The sequence below is a fragment of the Oryctolagus cuniculus genome, chromosome 19, assembly GCF_964237555.1.
Source record: "Oryctolagus cuniculus chromosome 19, mOryCun1.1, whole genome shotgun sequence".
Classification (NCBI taxonomy): domain Eukaryota; kingdom Metazoa; phylum Chordata; class Mammalia; order Lagomorpha; family Leporidae; genus Oryctolagus; species Oryctolagus cuniculus.
The window spans coordinates 25,534,044-25,551,893 of NC_091450.1; the positions used below are offsets into that span (position 1 = coordinate 25,534,044).

A 17,850-nucleotide genomic window follows, 5' to 3' on the forward strand; every position below is an offset into this window, starting at 1 on the left:
CACAATGCAAGTCAGGGGAATGTTCGGAAGCTGTCCACACTCTGACACGCCGGAAGCCTTGTTTCCTGCCCATCTACAACGTGCAGAGGGAACAGGGAGGTTAGGAACTTTTTCACCCCCAATTAAATACGGGCAACTCGTAGCAGCCCATGTAGACGTGGGGCGCGTTTCTGCTTTTCGGGCAGAGTTTGGTAGAACACTGTCGTCTCGGGCCACGTTTTCAGGTGCCCTCCTCTCGGAGTCCTCCGCCCCGTGGGATGTGCAGTCAGCCAGCCCTTGGCACTGGGGGTTCGGGTCACTTCCCCACCTCGGGGAGACACACTGGGGAGTAACAAGATGCTGAAAGGTGAGCCTGCGTTTCTGCTTCCAAAGACAGCACACCGAGGGCTTTGCCGGGGCCTTCACCGCGGTCTCCCGGCACTGGGCTCTGCTTCCTTGCTTGCTGCCCTAACCCAGATGATTTGAAATGGAAATAAGCTCATGTTAACCTTCTGTTCAAAACTCCCAGTGCTTCCCATCACACTCAGGATGGAATCCAAATGTCTTCCCACAGCCTCAAGGCCTCGCACAGCCTGGCCCCCGGCCACTGCTGATCTCACCCACTGGCCCTCTCTGCCTCGCCGGCTCATGTCACTCCAGTGATGCAAGCATCTCTCTAGAGGACACCAAGCTTGTTTCTGCCCCAGGACCTTGGCACGGCTGCTTCCTCTGCCTGCAGGCCTGTGACCCTAGGGCTCCCCTACCCGGGCGTGACTCGGTCACACCATTCAAAACTCAGCTCAAATGTCACCTCCTTGGAGATATCTTTTTGGATGCCCTCTCCAACTGTGCTTTTCAGATCATTACGACTACACTGCATACCTTGCTCGGATTTCGTTACTTTCTGCCCAGAGTCTTTTTCCCATCCCCAAACCCCATTCATTCAGCTGTCACTCACAGGCCTCTCTGGGCTGACAGAGTTTCTTAGAGCTTTTCCCTTTTGCTGACCTTGACAATTGGAGAATGGGTTAGGATTTTGAAGGATCCCTGGATCTGGGTTTGTCAGATGTTTTTCTGGCAGTGAGATGGGGGTTATGGGTTGGGAAGGAGGCCATGAAAGAAAGTGCCCTTCTCTCAGAGCCGGCACTGTGGCACAGTGGGTTAAGGCCCCAGCCTGCAGTGCCGGCATCCCATATGTACACTGGTTCGAGTCCCAGCTGCTCCTCTTCTGATCCAGCTCTCTGCTATGGCCTGGGAAAGCAGTACAAGATGGCCCAAGTCCTTGTCTTAAAACAGACAAGCAAAAACAAAGTGCCCTTCTCACCACATCACACCAAGGGCCACTGGAACACGACCTGTGACTGCTCCACTTTCTGCTTGGCTGAGCTCATCTAGCACTCCTCTGCTTTCCCCACTGTGAAGCTACTCCTCCCTCCTCCCTCCTCCCTCCTCACTGTGTCCTGGGGAAGGAAGCCACGAGGCGCAGGCCACACCTGAAGAATGGGGAGCTGTGCCCAACCTCCGCGAGTGTCCGCCTCAGTTATCTGCAACTCCTCTGCAGACCTGCCCCCCGCCTGCCCGCCCACCTCGATTCCACTTCGCAGCATCGACAGCCATAGGATTTGCTGTCCTCCACTGTCTCCTGCTGCCTGCCCACCTCTGCTGCAAGGCAGGCTTCAGCAAGGTAGCGGCCTTCTCTGGTTCTTCTCCGTGTCTCTAGCGGCTAACGGGTATCTCCTGAATGGATGACTGGTCTCACCCAACAAGGGAAGTTCTGGCAGTGGGTAGGGCTGGCACTGACTCCTGGTGGCTGAGACATGCAAGCCCCCAGTCGTCCACCGACATGTGCACAAAGTGTTCTTGTGGGGAGACGCCTCACACCACCTCCCCTCTTACCAGAACTCTGTTAGGCACAAGTGCATTTGCGACCCCCAGCTGGAGTGCACCCCACACATGGGACCTGAACTGGAAGACTTAGATGGTCCAGCTCCTGCCTCTCAACCTGACCGGAGGCCAGATGCCAGAGATGGGAGTCTCCTGCCCAGCCACAGACTGTGCCCTCACGAGGCAGGTGCCTATGCTGGAATCTAAAGGGACTGTTGCAGCAATAACTTGGCCTGGTTTTGCTCAAACTACAGTCGCTTGCTTCCCTTTCTGATTTCTTGTCACTTCTCTGTAATACTTATTTATTTCATCTGAACTATCTCACTGTTTTCCCATTTAAATAAAGCTTAAAAGGAAACTTTAAATCACTGTTACACCCCTCAGGCAAGCAATCTCACTTGTAGAGATTTATCTGGACGCTCCAACAATATGAAAATGTCTATACACAAGAATACCCACAGCACTATTACTTGTAATTGCAAAATACTGGAAACTACCTAAATGCCCAGGCGTGAGAGGCTGGCTGAATAAACTGTAGTCCATGCAGTGCAGCTGGGAAGAAGAATGAGGAAGGCCTCCGTGAACCGATAAGGACTGACTTGTGGAGACACAGAAGTGACGGAGCCAAGGAGCACATGCAGTATGCTACCCAAGTGTGAGCAGCAGGACCAGAGAGGGGCACAGCTGGTGAAGCACCGCCTGCGAGGCCAGCGCCCCATACGTGCACCAAGTCAAGTCCTAGCTCCCTTCTAATGTGAATGGGCAAGCAGCAGAACACGGCCCAAGTACTTGGCTCCTGCCACCCACACAGGAGACCCAGATGGAGTTCCATGTTCCTGGCTTCAGCCTGGCCCAGCTCGGGCCCTCTGGAGAGTGAACCAGCAGGTGGAAGATCTCCCTTTCTGTCCCTCCCTCTCTCTCTGTAACTCTGCCTTCCAAATAAATCTTCAGAAGAAGAAGAAGGCAGAGAGAGCACATGGAAAGCTGGTTATCCACAGTGGAGAGAAACACAGGAAAGAGACTCCAGAAAACAAGCAGGTCGGCTGCCCACAGTGCTGCAGAGAAAGGACAGGGGACAGGCAGGAGGGAAGGCCACTTCTTTGGACATAAGTTCTTGCAATTTTGAGGGTTAATACTCTATTAAATAAGTACTTTTAAGCAATTAAATCAATAAGAAGGGAAAGGAGTACCCTAAACTGAAAAGAAATTATTTATTCAAAATAAATGCCACACCTTCCCCAGGAAGCTAACACCAGCAGTTATGCAGATGATAGTGGACTCGAAACCCGCAGTCTGGGGATGGTGAAGACTAGGCAGGGCTGGGGCAGGGAGAACTGCAGCCACACCCTGGACTCTGTTTTATATATCAAACCATCCCGGCGAAGCAATCCTAAAGCTTTTATATTGGAGGACTGAGCAGATCAACGTGTGGATCTGCCAGGGCTCGCTCTGCAGAAGGGACACACAGATGTGGACTGGGCAAGACTTGAACGTGACTGGAACTGCTGGTAACTGTATGTCTCACAATTCCTGAAATGTTTATGTGTCAGCATGTGTGTATGTTTTTACATGTTTGCACATACGCTTCAGTGTGCCTTTTGTGTATGTATGTGCATGTGTGCCCTACTTCTGCCCACTGTATGCATATATATGCACGCATCAGTGTGTATTTTACCTACATGTGTGCACACATGTCCTAGCTGTGTCCACTGAAAGATGCAAACATAAAGACCCCCCAGGAGCCATGAGCTCCACTGGCACCCAGATCATGACTTCTAACAGTACTGGCCATTGGGAGGAGCTAGGGCAGAGAAAAGACCAATTTCATGGATGGGTGGAGTAAGTACAGGATGAACACTGAATGGCCCATTATACCAAAAAGTTTTAAGGGAATGACGAAGAAAAAATGATGGGGCTTACCCCACGACACAGCTGCCAGCTAGCTCCCACGGGCCACCTCTGGAATGCTTTGGACACCAAATAATGAAACACAAGCTACTAGGAAACGAGTTCATGGGTCCACTGGCAGAGGTAGATGAGTAATGCATGGGCAGAGAGGACGGATCCTGCTTCCAGGAGAGGCCCAAGGCTGACTCTGAAACAGGAAGACGGTGCTGAAGTTTGAAAGTCAGCTCACCACCATCACAGCAGAGACTGGGTCAGGCACACACCACCCTAAGAGGATTTTTTTTTTTTCTGGACAGGCAGAGTGGACAGTGAGAGAGAGAGACAGCCACTGTGGCCGGCACACTGCAGCCGGCACACTGTGCTGATCTGAAGCCAGGAACCAGGTGCTTCTCCTGGTCTCCCAAAAGGGTGCAGGGTCATCCCTTAAGAGGGAATTTTAACGAAATGCAGGGTATCTCACAGTGCATTGTTCCAAGGAATCTCCTCACTGTCTGCTCATCAGCTGCAAAGCACAGTTAGAGTAATTACACAGCAGAGAAACTGGGCAACGCGGAAGCAGACGACCACCGTGAACATCAGCCAGGAGGCACAGAGGACATCCTGGGCCTCGGCATGTGATACCCCTGGGAGGGCCAGGGCGGCACTGACGTCACATCCTAGCCGGGAGTGCAGAACCTGGGTCTAACCATAGGGAGCATCAGGCAGAGACAAAATGAGCGACGCTTTATTAGAACTAAAAGGGAGGTTCTGAATTCTCTGAGAAAAGCGAACGTGGTCAAAGACAAAGACAACGTGGAAATGTCCCAGAGCAAAGCTGGAGACACGGCACCTGAAGGCACTGTCTGCCCTGCACTGGATCGCGTCCCGGAGGGGAAATTCACCTTAAAGGACATCAGGCCAGGGACACAACCACAACGGTTGGAAATCTTAGACAAACGGATGAGCAAAGTGTAGAACATTCATACAGTGTAATATTACTCAGCCTTAAAAAGAAAGGAAATCCTAACCCATGCAACACCATGGATGAACTTGAAGACATTATTTTAAGGGAAGTAAGCTGGATATGTATATATTTTTTTAAAAAATCTGTATGATTTCACTTATATGAGGTGCCTGCTGCAGCTGTCAAATCCACAGAGATGGAGGGCAGAACCGCGGGTATCAGGGGCTAGGGGAGGGGAAATAGGGAGCTACCATTAATGGGTACGGAGTCTCAGTTTTGCAAGATAACAGTCATGGACAGGGATGGTGGTGATGGTTACACAACTCCGAACAGGATGAACACTACTGAACTTTACACTGGGGGCCAATGTTGTGGCACAGCAGGATAAGCTGCCATTTGCAACACAAGCACTGGTTCAAGTCCTGGCTGCTCCACTTTTTTTTTTTTTTTTTTTAAGATTTATTTATTTATTTGACAGGTAGAATTACAGACAGTGAGAGGGAGAGACAGAGAGAAAGGTCTTTCATCCGCTGGTTCACTCCCCAAATGTCTGTGACGGTCAGAGCCGAGCTGATCTGAAGCCAGGAGCTTCTTATGTGTCTTCCCCGTGGGTGCAGGGGCCCAAGCACTTGAGCCATATTCTACTGCTTTCCCAGGCCATGGCAGAGAACTGGATCGGAAGTGGAGCAGCTGGGACTCGAACCGGCACCCATAAGGGATGCAGGTACTGCAGGCCAGGGCTTTAATACACTGGAGCACAGCACTGGCCCATCCACTTCTGATCCAGCTTCCTGTTAATGTGCCTGGAAAAGCAGCCGATGACGGCTGATATACTTGGTACCTTGCCATCTATATGGGAGAACTGGATGGGATCCTTGCTCCTGATTTCAGCACGGTCAGCCCTGGCTATCGCAGCCATTCAGGGAGTGGACCGGTAGACAGAAGATTTTTCTGTCTTTCCTTCTTTCACTTTTACTCTGCCTTTCAAATATTTTTAAAAACCAATTTCCCTATGCACAATTTTTAAAAATGGTTATGACGGCAGACTCTATGTTATATGTATGTTATCACACTTGTTTTCAAAGGTAGGAAAGGCCACATCTGTCAGGGAACCGGGCAGCAGCTGTGCTGGGAGGAGCCAGTGCAGGCCACCACAGCCTGAGGACCCTCAGGGCAAGGACGTGGACTGCTCCCTCCTGAGACGACTCTGGCCAGGCCCTTGAGTTTCCCTGGTTCTCTCACACACGGATTTCTGAAGGAACAGCAATAATTTATCAACCTGCCTGGGATGATGCACATCCTAACCTGATCAATATTTGGTAAATGAAGTGCTTTTCAGAGAAACGACAGGCATGACCTCCTAATGGTCTGACTTCACAGATCAAGGATTTGCTCCGTGGTCCTGTGTCCTGTTTCAGAAGTCACAGCAAGGACAGATGCTAAGAAGCGGGAAGCTGAGCTCAAGACCTCCAAAGGAGGGTGAAGGGCAAGGGAAAGCGCACGCTGGTTACCTAGGGAATACGGGAAGGAGTGTGCGGGACGGGCTGGCTCTGAGCAGGATGTCCAGAAGCGAAGCAGCTGTGGCGAGACGGCGCGGGTGTGCGCGGAGGACTTCGGGGCCCTGCCTTGTTTTCTTTATCTTGCACTGAGCAGTCAGGCTCTGGAGCCACACTGGTTTTCCGGGAAGCTGCTCTTCAGAAGATCTGTCCTAACTCACCTTCAGTCTTCCTCCTTGTTACATCAGCTAAGCCCAGTGAAAAGCTGGCAGGCCCACATCTCCCTGCTACAGCAGCCCATCTCCCCCGGTAATACACGCTCATGTCTCCCATGGTGATACACGCACACCCCCACTTATTAGTCACAGAAACAACGGAGAAGTGGGTCCCACAGACACTCTCCAGGTCCCCAAGCACAGAGTCCATCCAACCAAACTCAAACACAGCTCCGCCCTCAAGTTGGCCGGGCCCCTCCTCAGTGCTCCCGTATCTTGCCACAGTGTGGATGTCCTCACGTATGACAACCTGAGGGCTGGGCCCTTAGAAGCCCCCTCTGAAGGAGAAAAGCACAGAGAGGGTGCTGACTTGCCGACGGTCACACAGCTGCACAGGGGCAGGGTAGGACTCAACCTCCGAAGTCTGTACAGTCAGTCCCTGGCTCACCCCAGTCAGAACGCTGCCAGCCTCGGGTTGGCTCTGGCTTTGCAAGAGGAGCCACAAACAACACCAGGTTCCATCCATTCTGGTGGAGACTTGGGGCAAAAAGCCAATGCTGGGCTCCAGCCTCTCAGGTGTCCCTCAGATCCGAGCTGCCCCGGCAGGTTCAAAGTCAGTCCTGTTGCCTGCACTCTGTTCTTTCTGGAACTCCAAGAAGGGAGCAGGCTCTGAAGGTCAGGCTGTGCAAGGAACGTTTGCCTTTCTCCACAAGCCAAACAGCAACGCCAAACTCTGTGTTTCAAACAAATATTTCCCACCATTCAATCTCTCATCTCAGCTCTGCTTATTAAGTTACTGCTTAAATGAGTCCAAACAGCGATGGCTGTCCTCTCAGACCAGGGCAAGCGAAGAAGTGAGCCTGCTCCCTGGCTGCTTGGGCTTCCTGGGAAGGGCAAGCACTTCTGGATTCAGGGACTGAGACGTCCCTCTGCTTCCTTTTAATAGTCAACGTCTGCAAATTTAGGGGCCCTGTGATTTCTTGGTTTCTGAATGAGTCACCCGTTACTGGGACCTGAGGCAGAGTAAATTTCTTTGCAAACTGGGGACAGCAGTGGATGGGCCTGGGGCACACATTCATTTCTCACAACTTCCTCATCTAGGTTTAAATGTGGAGGAGGTGTGAATTCTGGGTGCTGCCCTCGTGAAAAACACACACTAATGCCACATTCAAATCGGGTCATGGCAAAACCATGTCTCATGAGCACATGCTCTCTTGACTCGTGTGTTTTACTGTACCTTTTAAAGTCAAGATTTCACTACAAAAACGGGGTCGGGGAGGGCTGGGGCCAGCATCTTTCCTTAGACATCCCTGTGTCTGTTACAACCATGCTGTTGTGAAGCCCCAGATGCAGGGACAAGGAAAGTAGCTTTCTAGAGAAGAAGTCAGACAGAGGTGAAAACAGCCGCACGTCCACCTCAACAGAAGGGAGGAGACGGCCTTGAGAGGGGTGAAGGGAACCTGGAAGAAAATGTAGATTTCGGGAGAGGAGGAGTTCGGGGGGGATTCTGCGTTTCTCTTGGCCCAGCATCCACACTCTCTGCTTCGCTAAAAGCACCTGTTTGTACGAGGAGCCACTGGAGGGGAGCATGTGACCCAGACTCGCCAATCAAGGCAACACATGCCCCATGGGGAGTGGGACATGGCTACACGCCAGCTTGTATCTCGATGCTGCTCGCTCCCAAGACTTGGGCTGCAGCCACAGGCAAGGGGAAGCTCCCTTTCCACTGCATGGCCAAGCTGGCCAGAAGTGAGCCTGCTGCTGCTGTTGGCCACTGCTGCAGCTGGGTCCAGCCTCACCCAAGCCCCCAGTTACATGAACTGCAAGTACCCTTTTTTGTGTAAGCTGGTGTGAACTGGACTTCTAAAATATCGTCATTGAAAAAAAAAAAAAAAAAGGACTGTGTGAATTAAGTTGTTTTTAATATTCCTAACTACCAAATGGGGAACTTAAAGTACAGAGCTCAAGGGGACTGCCACAGGCACCCGGGACACCTGGATGCTGAGACAGGACCACAGGCATCTCCCCATCTTCTAGACAACTCCCCATTTACATCTGCAGCGTGAATGAGGAAGGTGCCTGACACCCTCGCAAGTGACAGGAACTCAGTTTCCCTCCAGCACGGATACAGCGTGAGGACAGAACCCGACTGACCACAGCTTCAAACAGGAAAATAACTGGGAGATCAACTGTATGACTGCATAGGTTCCAGGATGCAACTGCTGTGGGCCATCGGGATGATCTGGGAAAACCGCATTTGCTTATGGTGGGCTGTGTGGGAAGATGACAGCTCCATCACATTTTGAAAAAATGAATTCAAGAAATTAGGAGAGAACCAAAACTGCCACTGGGGTCATTGGGAGCCATGCTTGGCCAAACTCTGAAATCAGTGTCAGCTGTCCCAAAAAAGCCTCTGGAGAAATTCTTCAGCCCTGTTTGGTACGGTCTGGCCAAGTAGATGCCCTGGAAAATCTGCTTTGAGCAGCTGACGGGAAGTCCTCCCCTAGACTCCTGCCCAGGGCAGCCGGGCTGCACATCCGGCAGAACTGACAGCAGCCTCGCCAGGCTGGTCTGTAGCCCCTGTGAGCTAGGACTAGCCCACCCGATGCTTAACTGCACTGCACTTTTGGGGCCAAAGCTGCCCCGTCCAGAACGCTGTTAGTCACGGCTAAAGCCTAGTTAGAGAGCATCCCTTAAATGGACTGGAATGAAAGTGGTAGCATCTTTCAAAAACAAGATTGGTGAGAACACAGTGTGCACACCAAGGGGAAGACACCCATTTCTCCCCCAGAGTGGCTGCATGGTAGCTAAACCTAAGGTTTCAGCAGACAAACTTCTCCTACGTTAACACAAAAATTCAAGATGACCTAAATGAGGAAGTAAGTATGAATTACCTTGTGTTTGTCCCTCACCTCCCCGCCAAAGAGCTATGTGTTGGTAAAGGTTTCCCAGACCAAAAAGAGAATTCCAAAACCAACATGCTGACTGTTAACTTTAAGTAGGAGTAAAGCAGACTGGAGACAGCCTTGCAAAGAGGCCCGGTGGTAGCACAGAGAGGTTCTGGTCACATGCACTGAGATGGGATTGCGTCACTGACTGACATACTGCTAAGAAAATCATACTGGGCCAGCAGGGATCAGGGCTGGGCTGGGTTCTGACTGCAGAGTCACAGGCAAATGAACCCACACTCACTGATTCTGTGGGCAGCTCTGTGCTACAGCTGCAGATGTCCAGGACTGGGGCCTCGCCAGAGGCCATGCTGGTGGGCTAGGGAGAGTCGGCTTCGGAGCAGCCCCGGCAAGTCCAGGCCCAGAAGGCCAGCTGGCAACAAGTGCTGCTCCCCACAGCCCGAGTGCAGCACAGCCAAGCCTAGCCAGGAGGTGTGGCTGGGCCCTCCCAGGGCAACCAGAACCCCCTGCTCCACTTTCACCTAGCATCCACGCCCCATCACCTCTCTACACCCTAGTGCCTTGAGGCCACAGCCAGAGACCCCATCTGTGTGGCTGTGAGCCCAGCCCATGACACAACCAACTGGAAAGTTCAAGTCTGCTTGATCCCAGAGCAAAAGCTCTCCAGTTCAGGGAGTTTCTAGTATCTCAAGGAGGAGGTGAAAAAAAAACACAAACCAAATATCTCAGACCAGAGCAAAAAGAGGCGTGGGTAATTCTGTTTACTGAATGTTCATGACCACATACAAGTGTACCACACTCTAAACAGATAAGACTTAGAAAAACCTTGTTGTAAGAATCTAAGGGAGCACTCTTGATTATGTGATTCCAAAAATACATAATCGATGCAAAGCAAGTAATTTCCCTAACTGTGGGCCCTCTTTTCTTTCCATACTGTGTTGGACACAAATCATAATCCCAGGTCATCAGGAACAGTAGCAGCAGCAACAGGGACAAAGATGATGACAATAAAACTAGCAGCAGCCACGAACACTGATTAGCATTTGACTAAGGGTCAGACATTGTGAGTGGTTTATGCTGTGGATTCACATCATTCTCACAGTAACACTGCAGAGTGGGTACTGCTGTGGCCCTCCTGTTACTGAAAAATCTCACTCCCCTCAGAACGGGGGGGACTTGTCCCAGATCCATCATAGCATAGGCCACAGCTCCCTCCAACTGGCTGTGTATATAGAATAAGCTATACAGTGGGCATAGGAAATGAAAGAGCACCACTGGACACACGTGGGGCAGCAGGTCAGGGCAGACAAGAGCACAGCCTCACTGGCTGGCAGGCATGGGGGTGTTCACGGGGGTACTCACCTTCACTCTCCCCACTCGTCTTCACGCCTGCGGGACCACCCTCTGTGCCTTTAGCCTTCTCGGCATCTTCCTGGGCATCCTCGGTGGGCCCTTTCTCCTCGTCTTCCTCCTCCCCAACGTTTTTGTAATTGGGTCTCTTTTGCACCCGCCTCTTGCCCTTGTGCTTGTTCATCTCAAGGGACCGTTCAAGTGTCTCAGGGGGTTTAACGAAGCACCGAATGCTGGGCTTGGCCTAGGGAAGTCCAACAAAAGCAACACATGAACACTGGAATTGCACTGGACATGATCAGGCTCACTGCAAGTTTCTGCCTACGAAATTCATCGCTAAGCAGCATTTGTTGCTTGGGACACTCACATCCCATACTGGACTGCCTGGTTCAAGGCCAAGCTCCAGCTTCCTGTTAATACACACTGAGAGAGGCAGCAGATGACGGCTCAGGTACTTGGGTCCCTGCCACCCATGTGGGAGACCCAGATGAAGCTCCTGGTTCTGGCCTAGGAGCCCCAGCATTGTAGGCATTTGGAGAATGAGCAAGTGAATGGAAAATCTCTTTGTGTCTGTCTGCATCTCTCTGCTTTTTCCTTTCAAATAAAATAAAAACGAAAAGAGGGACCAGTGTTATGATGAAGCCAGTTAAGCCTGCACTTGCGAAGCTGGCATCCAATATCAGGTGCTGGTTAGGGTCCCATGTGCTCTGCTTCTGATACAGCCTTGTGCTCATGCACCTGGGAAAGCCCAAGTAAGGCCCAAGTACTCGGGGCCTTGCCATTCACATGGGAGGACAGTATGGTGCTCCTGGCTCCTGGCTTCAGCCTGGCCCCAGCCCTGGCTCTTGTGACCATCTGGAGAGTGAACAAGTGGATAGATGATCTCTTTCAAATAAATTTAAAAAAATTTTTTTAAAGAATAACTAAAAACAAAGAGCCAGGTATGCTAGACTTAGTCATATGGTGGCTCTCTTCAGAAAGGGAAGCTGGTAAGCTCCGGGAATGCACTGACAGTTAACCAGCCCCAAGGGAAGGAGTTAATCCCTGGAAAATCAAAGACTCCAAAGAGTGATGAAGGAGCCCCGTGTCCCACGCGGTTCATGTCCCATACGGCAGAATCTCAGTCTTCTTTTTAAAAGATGTATTTATTTATTTGAAAGTCAGAGTTATACAGAGAGAGGAGAGGCAGAGAGAGAGGTCCTCCATCCAATGGTTCACTCCTCTATCGGCCGCAACGGGGAGAGCTGAGCCGATCCAAAGCCAGGACCCAGGAACTTCTTCTGGGCCTCCTGTTACTGAAAAATCTCACTCTAGGTCACCCACAGAACAGGGGGGACTTGTCCCAGATCCATCATGGCATAGGCCACAGCTCCCTCCAACTGGCTGTGTATACAGAATAAGCTATACAGTGGGCATAGGAAATGAAATGAAATGAAACGTGGGTCAGGGGCCCAAGGGCTTGGGCCATCTTCTTACTGCTTTCCCAGGCCATAGCAGAGAGCTGGATTGGAAATGGAGCAGCTGGGACTAGAACTGGTGCCCATATGGGATGCTGGCGCTGCAGGCCAGGGCGTTCACCCGCTGAGCCAGAGCACCGGCCCCAGGAACCTCAGTCTTTACAACAATGACAAACTTTACAGCTGAGAACAGAGAGGCTCCAAGAGTTAGCAACTTCCCCAGTGCCACATGGACCCTGAGCTGCAGAGACAGAATCAGAACCAAAGCTCGCCCCAAGTCCAAAACAAAGGACAGACATGCAAACGGACCAGGCATGGCAAGGAACAAAGACAAGAGAAAACGCATTTGCTCGGGGCAGGATCCAGACCGAGATGTTTTTGTTTCCATACTCTGGATGATGCTCAGTTATCATTTCCTCATTTTAAAAAAGTCTGAAAATAAACTTTTCCATTATCTTGATGCTGATGATCCATCTTCTGAGTTCACCCCCAGCAGCCACCAACTGTAATCTGGGGGCCATGGTACTTTGCCAGTAAGTGGAATGTGCTCAAAGAACACAGATTAATTTCAATAATGCTCAAACAAAACCCAACTGAAAGCTAAATTAGCATATAAATTCAAACATTAATTTTTATTTACCCACTTTAGATTATTCAAAAACGACAGAAAAACTGAGACATGATTCTACTATGTAGGAAACCCTAATAGCGATTACAGACACCAACCAGCCAGGGTCCAGAGATGGGAGACTTCTAAGATGTGGGGCGTGACAGACAGCATCCATCAGAGCAAACGTAGGAGGCTGTGTGACCAAGTGCAGCCCTGGCTGCCCTCCATCCTCTGCTGAAGGACCTACGCCCAGGAAGTGAGGGTCCCAAGACAGAAACACCCCCTCCCTCCCATCACTGCCTACCGCCAGGGAATCCTAAAGCATGCCACACTAATCAAGGCTTTCAGAAACATGCCACATCCCATAGCAGAGTGCCATGTTCGAGTCTTAGCTTCTCGTCTTCCGATCCAGCTCCCCGCTAATGCACACCCTGGGAGGCAGCAGGTGATGGCTCAGGTACTTGGGTCTCTGCCCCCTACATGGGAGGCCTGGATGGAGTTATAAGCGCCTGGCCTTGACCCAGCCCAAACGCAGCTGCTGCGGCCATCTGGGGGGTGACCCAGCTGATGGAAGATCACTCTATGTTTCTCTTTGCATTTCAAATAAAATGAAAATGAATTCTTTTTTTTTTTTTTTAAGGCTTTTAGAAACAGAAAACTGAGAGCTAAATGCCCCCTTGTTAGAAGGTACTAGAATTCACACAGATGCACGGAGATACCCCTCCCTGAGCTCTACAAGGACTCACATGTACAAGACAACTGGCAGAACTGAGGAAGTGAAACGTGTTCGGGCCCAGGGTAGGTCACAGTGGTCTGACCCCAGCCTCTGAGCCTGAGGTTCCTTGTCTAAAACAGCGGGTAACTGGCTTCCTAGAACCAAAACCAAACATGGACACAAAGCTCTTCAGGGCCTGGACAGTCAGATCCAACACCTGCTTCCCTTCCTCCCTTTCCCTGCCTGCATCCGAAAAGCTCTGTAGGAATGAATTAGAAAACGTCCAAGGGGCAAGTGCTTAGCCTAATGGTTAAGATGTCCATGTCCCACATCATATGGCCTGGTTTTGATTCCTCGCTGTGGCTCCCAACTCCCACTTCCTTCTAATGCAGACCCTGGGAGGTCCTTATGATCAACATGGGAGACTAGATAGAGTTCCCAGCTTCTGACTTTGGCCCTGGTCCAGCCCTGGCTATTGTGGGCACTTGGGGAGTGAACCAGTAGAGGGGAGTTCTCTCTGTCCCCTCTGTGTCTCTGCCTCTCAGATTTAAAACAACAACAATTTTCCAAAGGGATCTGCTTTTCTCAATGATCAGGCATTTATAGGGAGGGGGAAAGGACACGCTTACTGGGGAAATTTCAAACATTTAAAATGCAACCATCCAGTAAGTAGCTGGAAATAACCTAAATGTCCATTGACAGGGGAGTGGTTAGGTAATCAGGGGCCATCAGTCCATACAGTGGGATTCCACAGAGATGTTAAAAAGCCTCGGGGCCGGTGCTATGGCGTAGCAGGTAAAGCCACCGTCTGCAGTGCCAGCATCCCACAACAGGCACCGGTTCCAGTCCCAGCTGCTCCTCTTCTGATCCAGCTTTCTGCTAATGGCCTCAGAAAGCAATGGAAGATGGCCCAAGTGCTTGGGCCCCTGCACCCATGTGGGAGTCCTGGAAGAAGCTCCTGGCTCCTGGCTTTGAATCAGTGCAGCTCCAGCCTATGTGGCCAATTGGGGAGTGAACCAGCATATGGAAGATCGATCTCTCTCTCTCTCTCTGCCTCTCCTTCTCTGTGTAACTCTGACTTTCAAAAAAATATAAAAGTCTTTAAAAAAAAAAAAAGCCTTTGACCTTCATATTCCTAGATATATGGATATAAAAACAACCACCAGGATGGAAAAGCAAGAACCAAGCATACCACAGGGCCTTTCAGGTAAAGCTTTTCAAAGGCTACACGTGGTGGTATGAAGTCAACTTTTCCTGGAAAAATGCACATGTATGTTTTAGCATCTCATCTTTGGGGAAAGAAAGCAGGCCCAGGCACTTGTGTGCACACAAGTATGTGTATTTATTATTTTGTACTTTTCCAATTGGTTTGAAATGTCTAATCATGCATACATATTAACTTTAAAAAAAAGATTTATTTATTCGCTTGAAAGGCAGAATAACAGAGGGGGAGACAGAGAGAGATCTCCCATCCACTGGTTCACTCCCCAAAATGGCTGCAACTACTGGAGCTAGGCCAATCCGAAGCCAGGAGCTTCTTCTGGGTGTCCCATGCAGGTGCAGGGTCCAAGCATTTGGGCCATCTTCTACTGCTTTCCCAAGCCTTCAAGTGGGAGCTGGATCAGAAGTGGAGTAGCCAGGATATGACCTGGTGCCCACACAGGATGCCAGGGCTGCAGGAGATGCTTAGCCTACTATACCACAGTACCAGCCCCCCATGTATTAACTTTATTTTTTTTTAAGATTTTATTTATTTATTTAAGAGGTAGAGTTACAGAGAGAGAGAGAGACAGACAGACAGAGAGAGAGAGAGAGAGGTCTTCCTTCCATTGGTTCACTCCCCAGATGGCTGCAACAGCTGGAGCTGCACCAATCTGAAGCCAGGAGCCAGGTGCTTCCTCCCGGTCTCCCACACAGGTACAGGGTCCCAAGGACTTGGGCCATCCTCTACTGCCTTCCCAGGCCACAGCAGAGAGCTGGATTGGAAGGGGGGCAGCCGGGACTAGAACCAGCACCCATATGGGATTCCAGCGCCGCAGGCAAAGGATTAACCTGCTGCGCCAGGGTGCTAGCCCCACCCATGTATTAACTTTAAAAAAAAATTCAACAGAGGTCTGGACATTGGGTTACAGACCATTTTTGTCTTTTGATTCTTTTTTACTTAAGACATCTGCCTTTTTTCTTGATGCTAACATCAGAATCCCAGGCATTATGGAGAAGCTGGGAGAACCTGGCTGGGAAATGGCAGCCACAGGACCGTTCCTGTTCTCCAGTCAAACCTTCAGGCTGCCAGCCTCCCACTGCACAATTCCGGCCATTCCAGCTGAGGGTGGCCAGGATGCGCGTCCCTGTCCATCTCCCCCACACTGTGCCCGCAGCACCGCACTGCGGAGCCCAGGGCAGGGGCCCAGCAGGCTGCCCACTAAGCCCGCGCTGCGGGATGAATACGTGCACTGTTGCATATCAGAAGTGAAAGATGGAACAAAGTGAAAGGAGGAAAGAACGGAGGGAGGGGGAAACACCGCCTAACACTCTCAGGAGCTGACTTGGCAAAGTTAAAGAGCAAGCTCAATGAAACTAAACAGAGTGGGGAAGCCCATTTCAGAGCCAAACATCCAAACGCTGGGGCCAGCGCTGTGGCGCAGTGGGCTGAGCCTCCGCCTGAGGCGAGGGCATCCCATTTGGGTGCCGGTGTATATCCGACTACTCCTCTTCCGATCCAGCTCTCTGCCTGTGGCCTGGGAAGGCGATGGAAGACAGCCCAAGAGCTCTCCCCCTGCACCTGCAGGGGAGCCCAGGAGGGGGCTCCTGGCTCCTGGCTCTGGATCAGCTCAGCTCCGGCCACTGTGGCCAAACATTTTGGAGAGTGAACCAGTGTGCATGGAAGACCTTTCTCTTTGTCTCTGTCTGTAACTCTCAATCTTAAATAAATAAACGTGCTGAAAACCCAAAGGCCTCTGGGTGTTTCTTCTCATAGAGAAAGAGCACAGTGCATGTCCAAGAGGAAAGCATGATAGAGACAAGCCCCTCGTTTCCCAAACGCCACAAGTTCAGGCTTTGCCAGTAGCTGGGGGGGGGGGGGGGGGCTGGAGTAGGAGGGCCCCTGCCCACTGCAGTAGCTCAGCAGATACCTAAGTAGAAAACTTAGTGGGACCCTGAGCTTTGTGGCTGGACCTTTGGGGTGGCTTCTGGGGTGAAGGCCAGCGAAGGGTTGACAGTGGGATTTCAGGGTGCCCTGAGGGCTCCCAGTGAAGTGTCTGCAGCTGCCCGCTGGCTAATGCTGCCCTCCTTGGCCTTGCCCCTCAACCTAAGGCTCTGCTCCCAGCTTGCTTCAGCAGTCAAATACTCCAGGGAAGCAGAATACCCCGGGGTCAGCGATGACTAAGGCCTCTCAGGGAAAGGGGAATCTGAGCTCTTCAAGGGCAGTCACAGGTCGGGAGGGACTGCTGCGTGGAGGTGGTAAGGCAGCACCACGGACAGCACGGAGATCACGCAGGGGTCTTGCACAAGGTCTGTGTACACAGCTGAGAAAGACCTGGACACGGGCTGCAGCCGAGCAATCAATCAACGATTCAGTGAATAGTTAGGGAACAAAACTGTGGATGGAGTGCAGACACAGACGTGTATGTACGTCATGTGTTCCAGAGTTGATAGGTATTTACATGAAAATACAGAGAAAGATCTAGAAGGACACACGAACCGAGAACAGTGGTTCCCCTTCAGAACGATACTGAGGTTGGGGGAACTTTCACTTTCTACTCTAACTGCTTCACATCATTCAGTTGTTTTACACCAAGAAAAGTATTATCAGTACCATGTAAGTGTAAAAATCCCTTTAAAGAATGCAGTTAATGTCACTAAGCTACACATTTTAAAGTGGTTAGGAGGGTAAATTTTCAGGCCAGTGTTGTGGCATAGCAGGTGAATCTGTTGCCTACAATACCCACATCCCATACGGATGCTGCTCTGTGTCCTGGCTGTTCCACTTACAATCAGATCCCTGCTAATAGCCTGGGAAAAGCAGCGAAAGATGGCCCAATTGTTTGGGCCTCTGGCACCCATGTGGGAAACTTGGAAGAAGCTCCTGGCTCCTGGCTTCGGCCTGGCTCAGCACTGGCCGTTATGGCCATCTGGGGAGTGAAGCAGCAGATGGAAGACCTTACTCTCTCTCTTACTCCCTTTCAAGAAAAAAAAAAAAAAAAGATGGTAATTTTCTTTTAAAGATTTATTCATTTATTTGAGAGGTAGAGTTACAGACAGAGAGGAAGAGATGGAGAGAGAAGTCTTCCATCTTGTTGGTTCACTCCCCAAATGGCCACAATGGCCAGAGCTTGCCTGATCCAAAGCCAAGGGCCAGGAGCTTCTTCTGAGTCTTCCACGCAGG

General features: G+C 50.8%; 1 protein-coding gene across 9 annotated transcripts in view; it reads right to left on the bottom strand.

Moving 5' to 3' along the window:
* The window catches only part of CLEC16A (C-type lectin domain containing 16A), a 210,302-nt gene that overhangs the window by 140,872 nt on the left and 51,580 nt on the right, over window positions 1–17,850 (bottom strand). For all 9 annotated transcript variants that reach the window (XM_051847427.2, XM_051847426.2, XM_051847428.2 and 6 more), the window contains one exon: window positions 10,697–10,928. In XM_051847427.2, coding sequence (XP_051703387.1) covers window positions 10,697–10,928 — 232 coding nt within the window. The remainder of the gene's footprint in view (window positions 1–10,696; window positions 10,929–17,850) is intronic.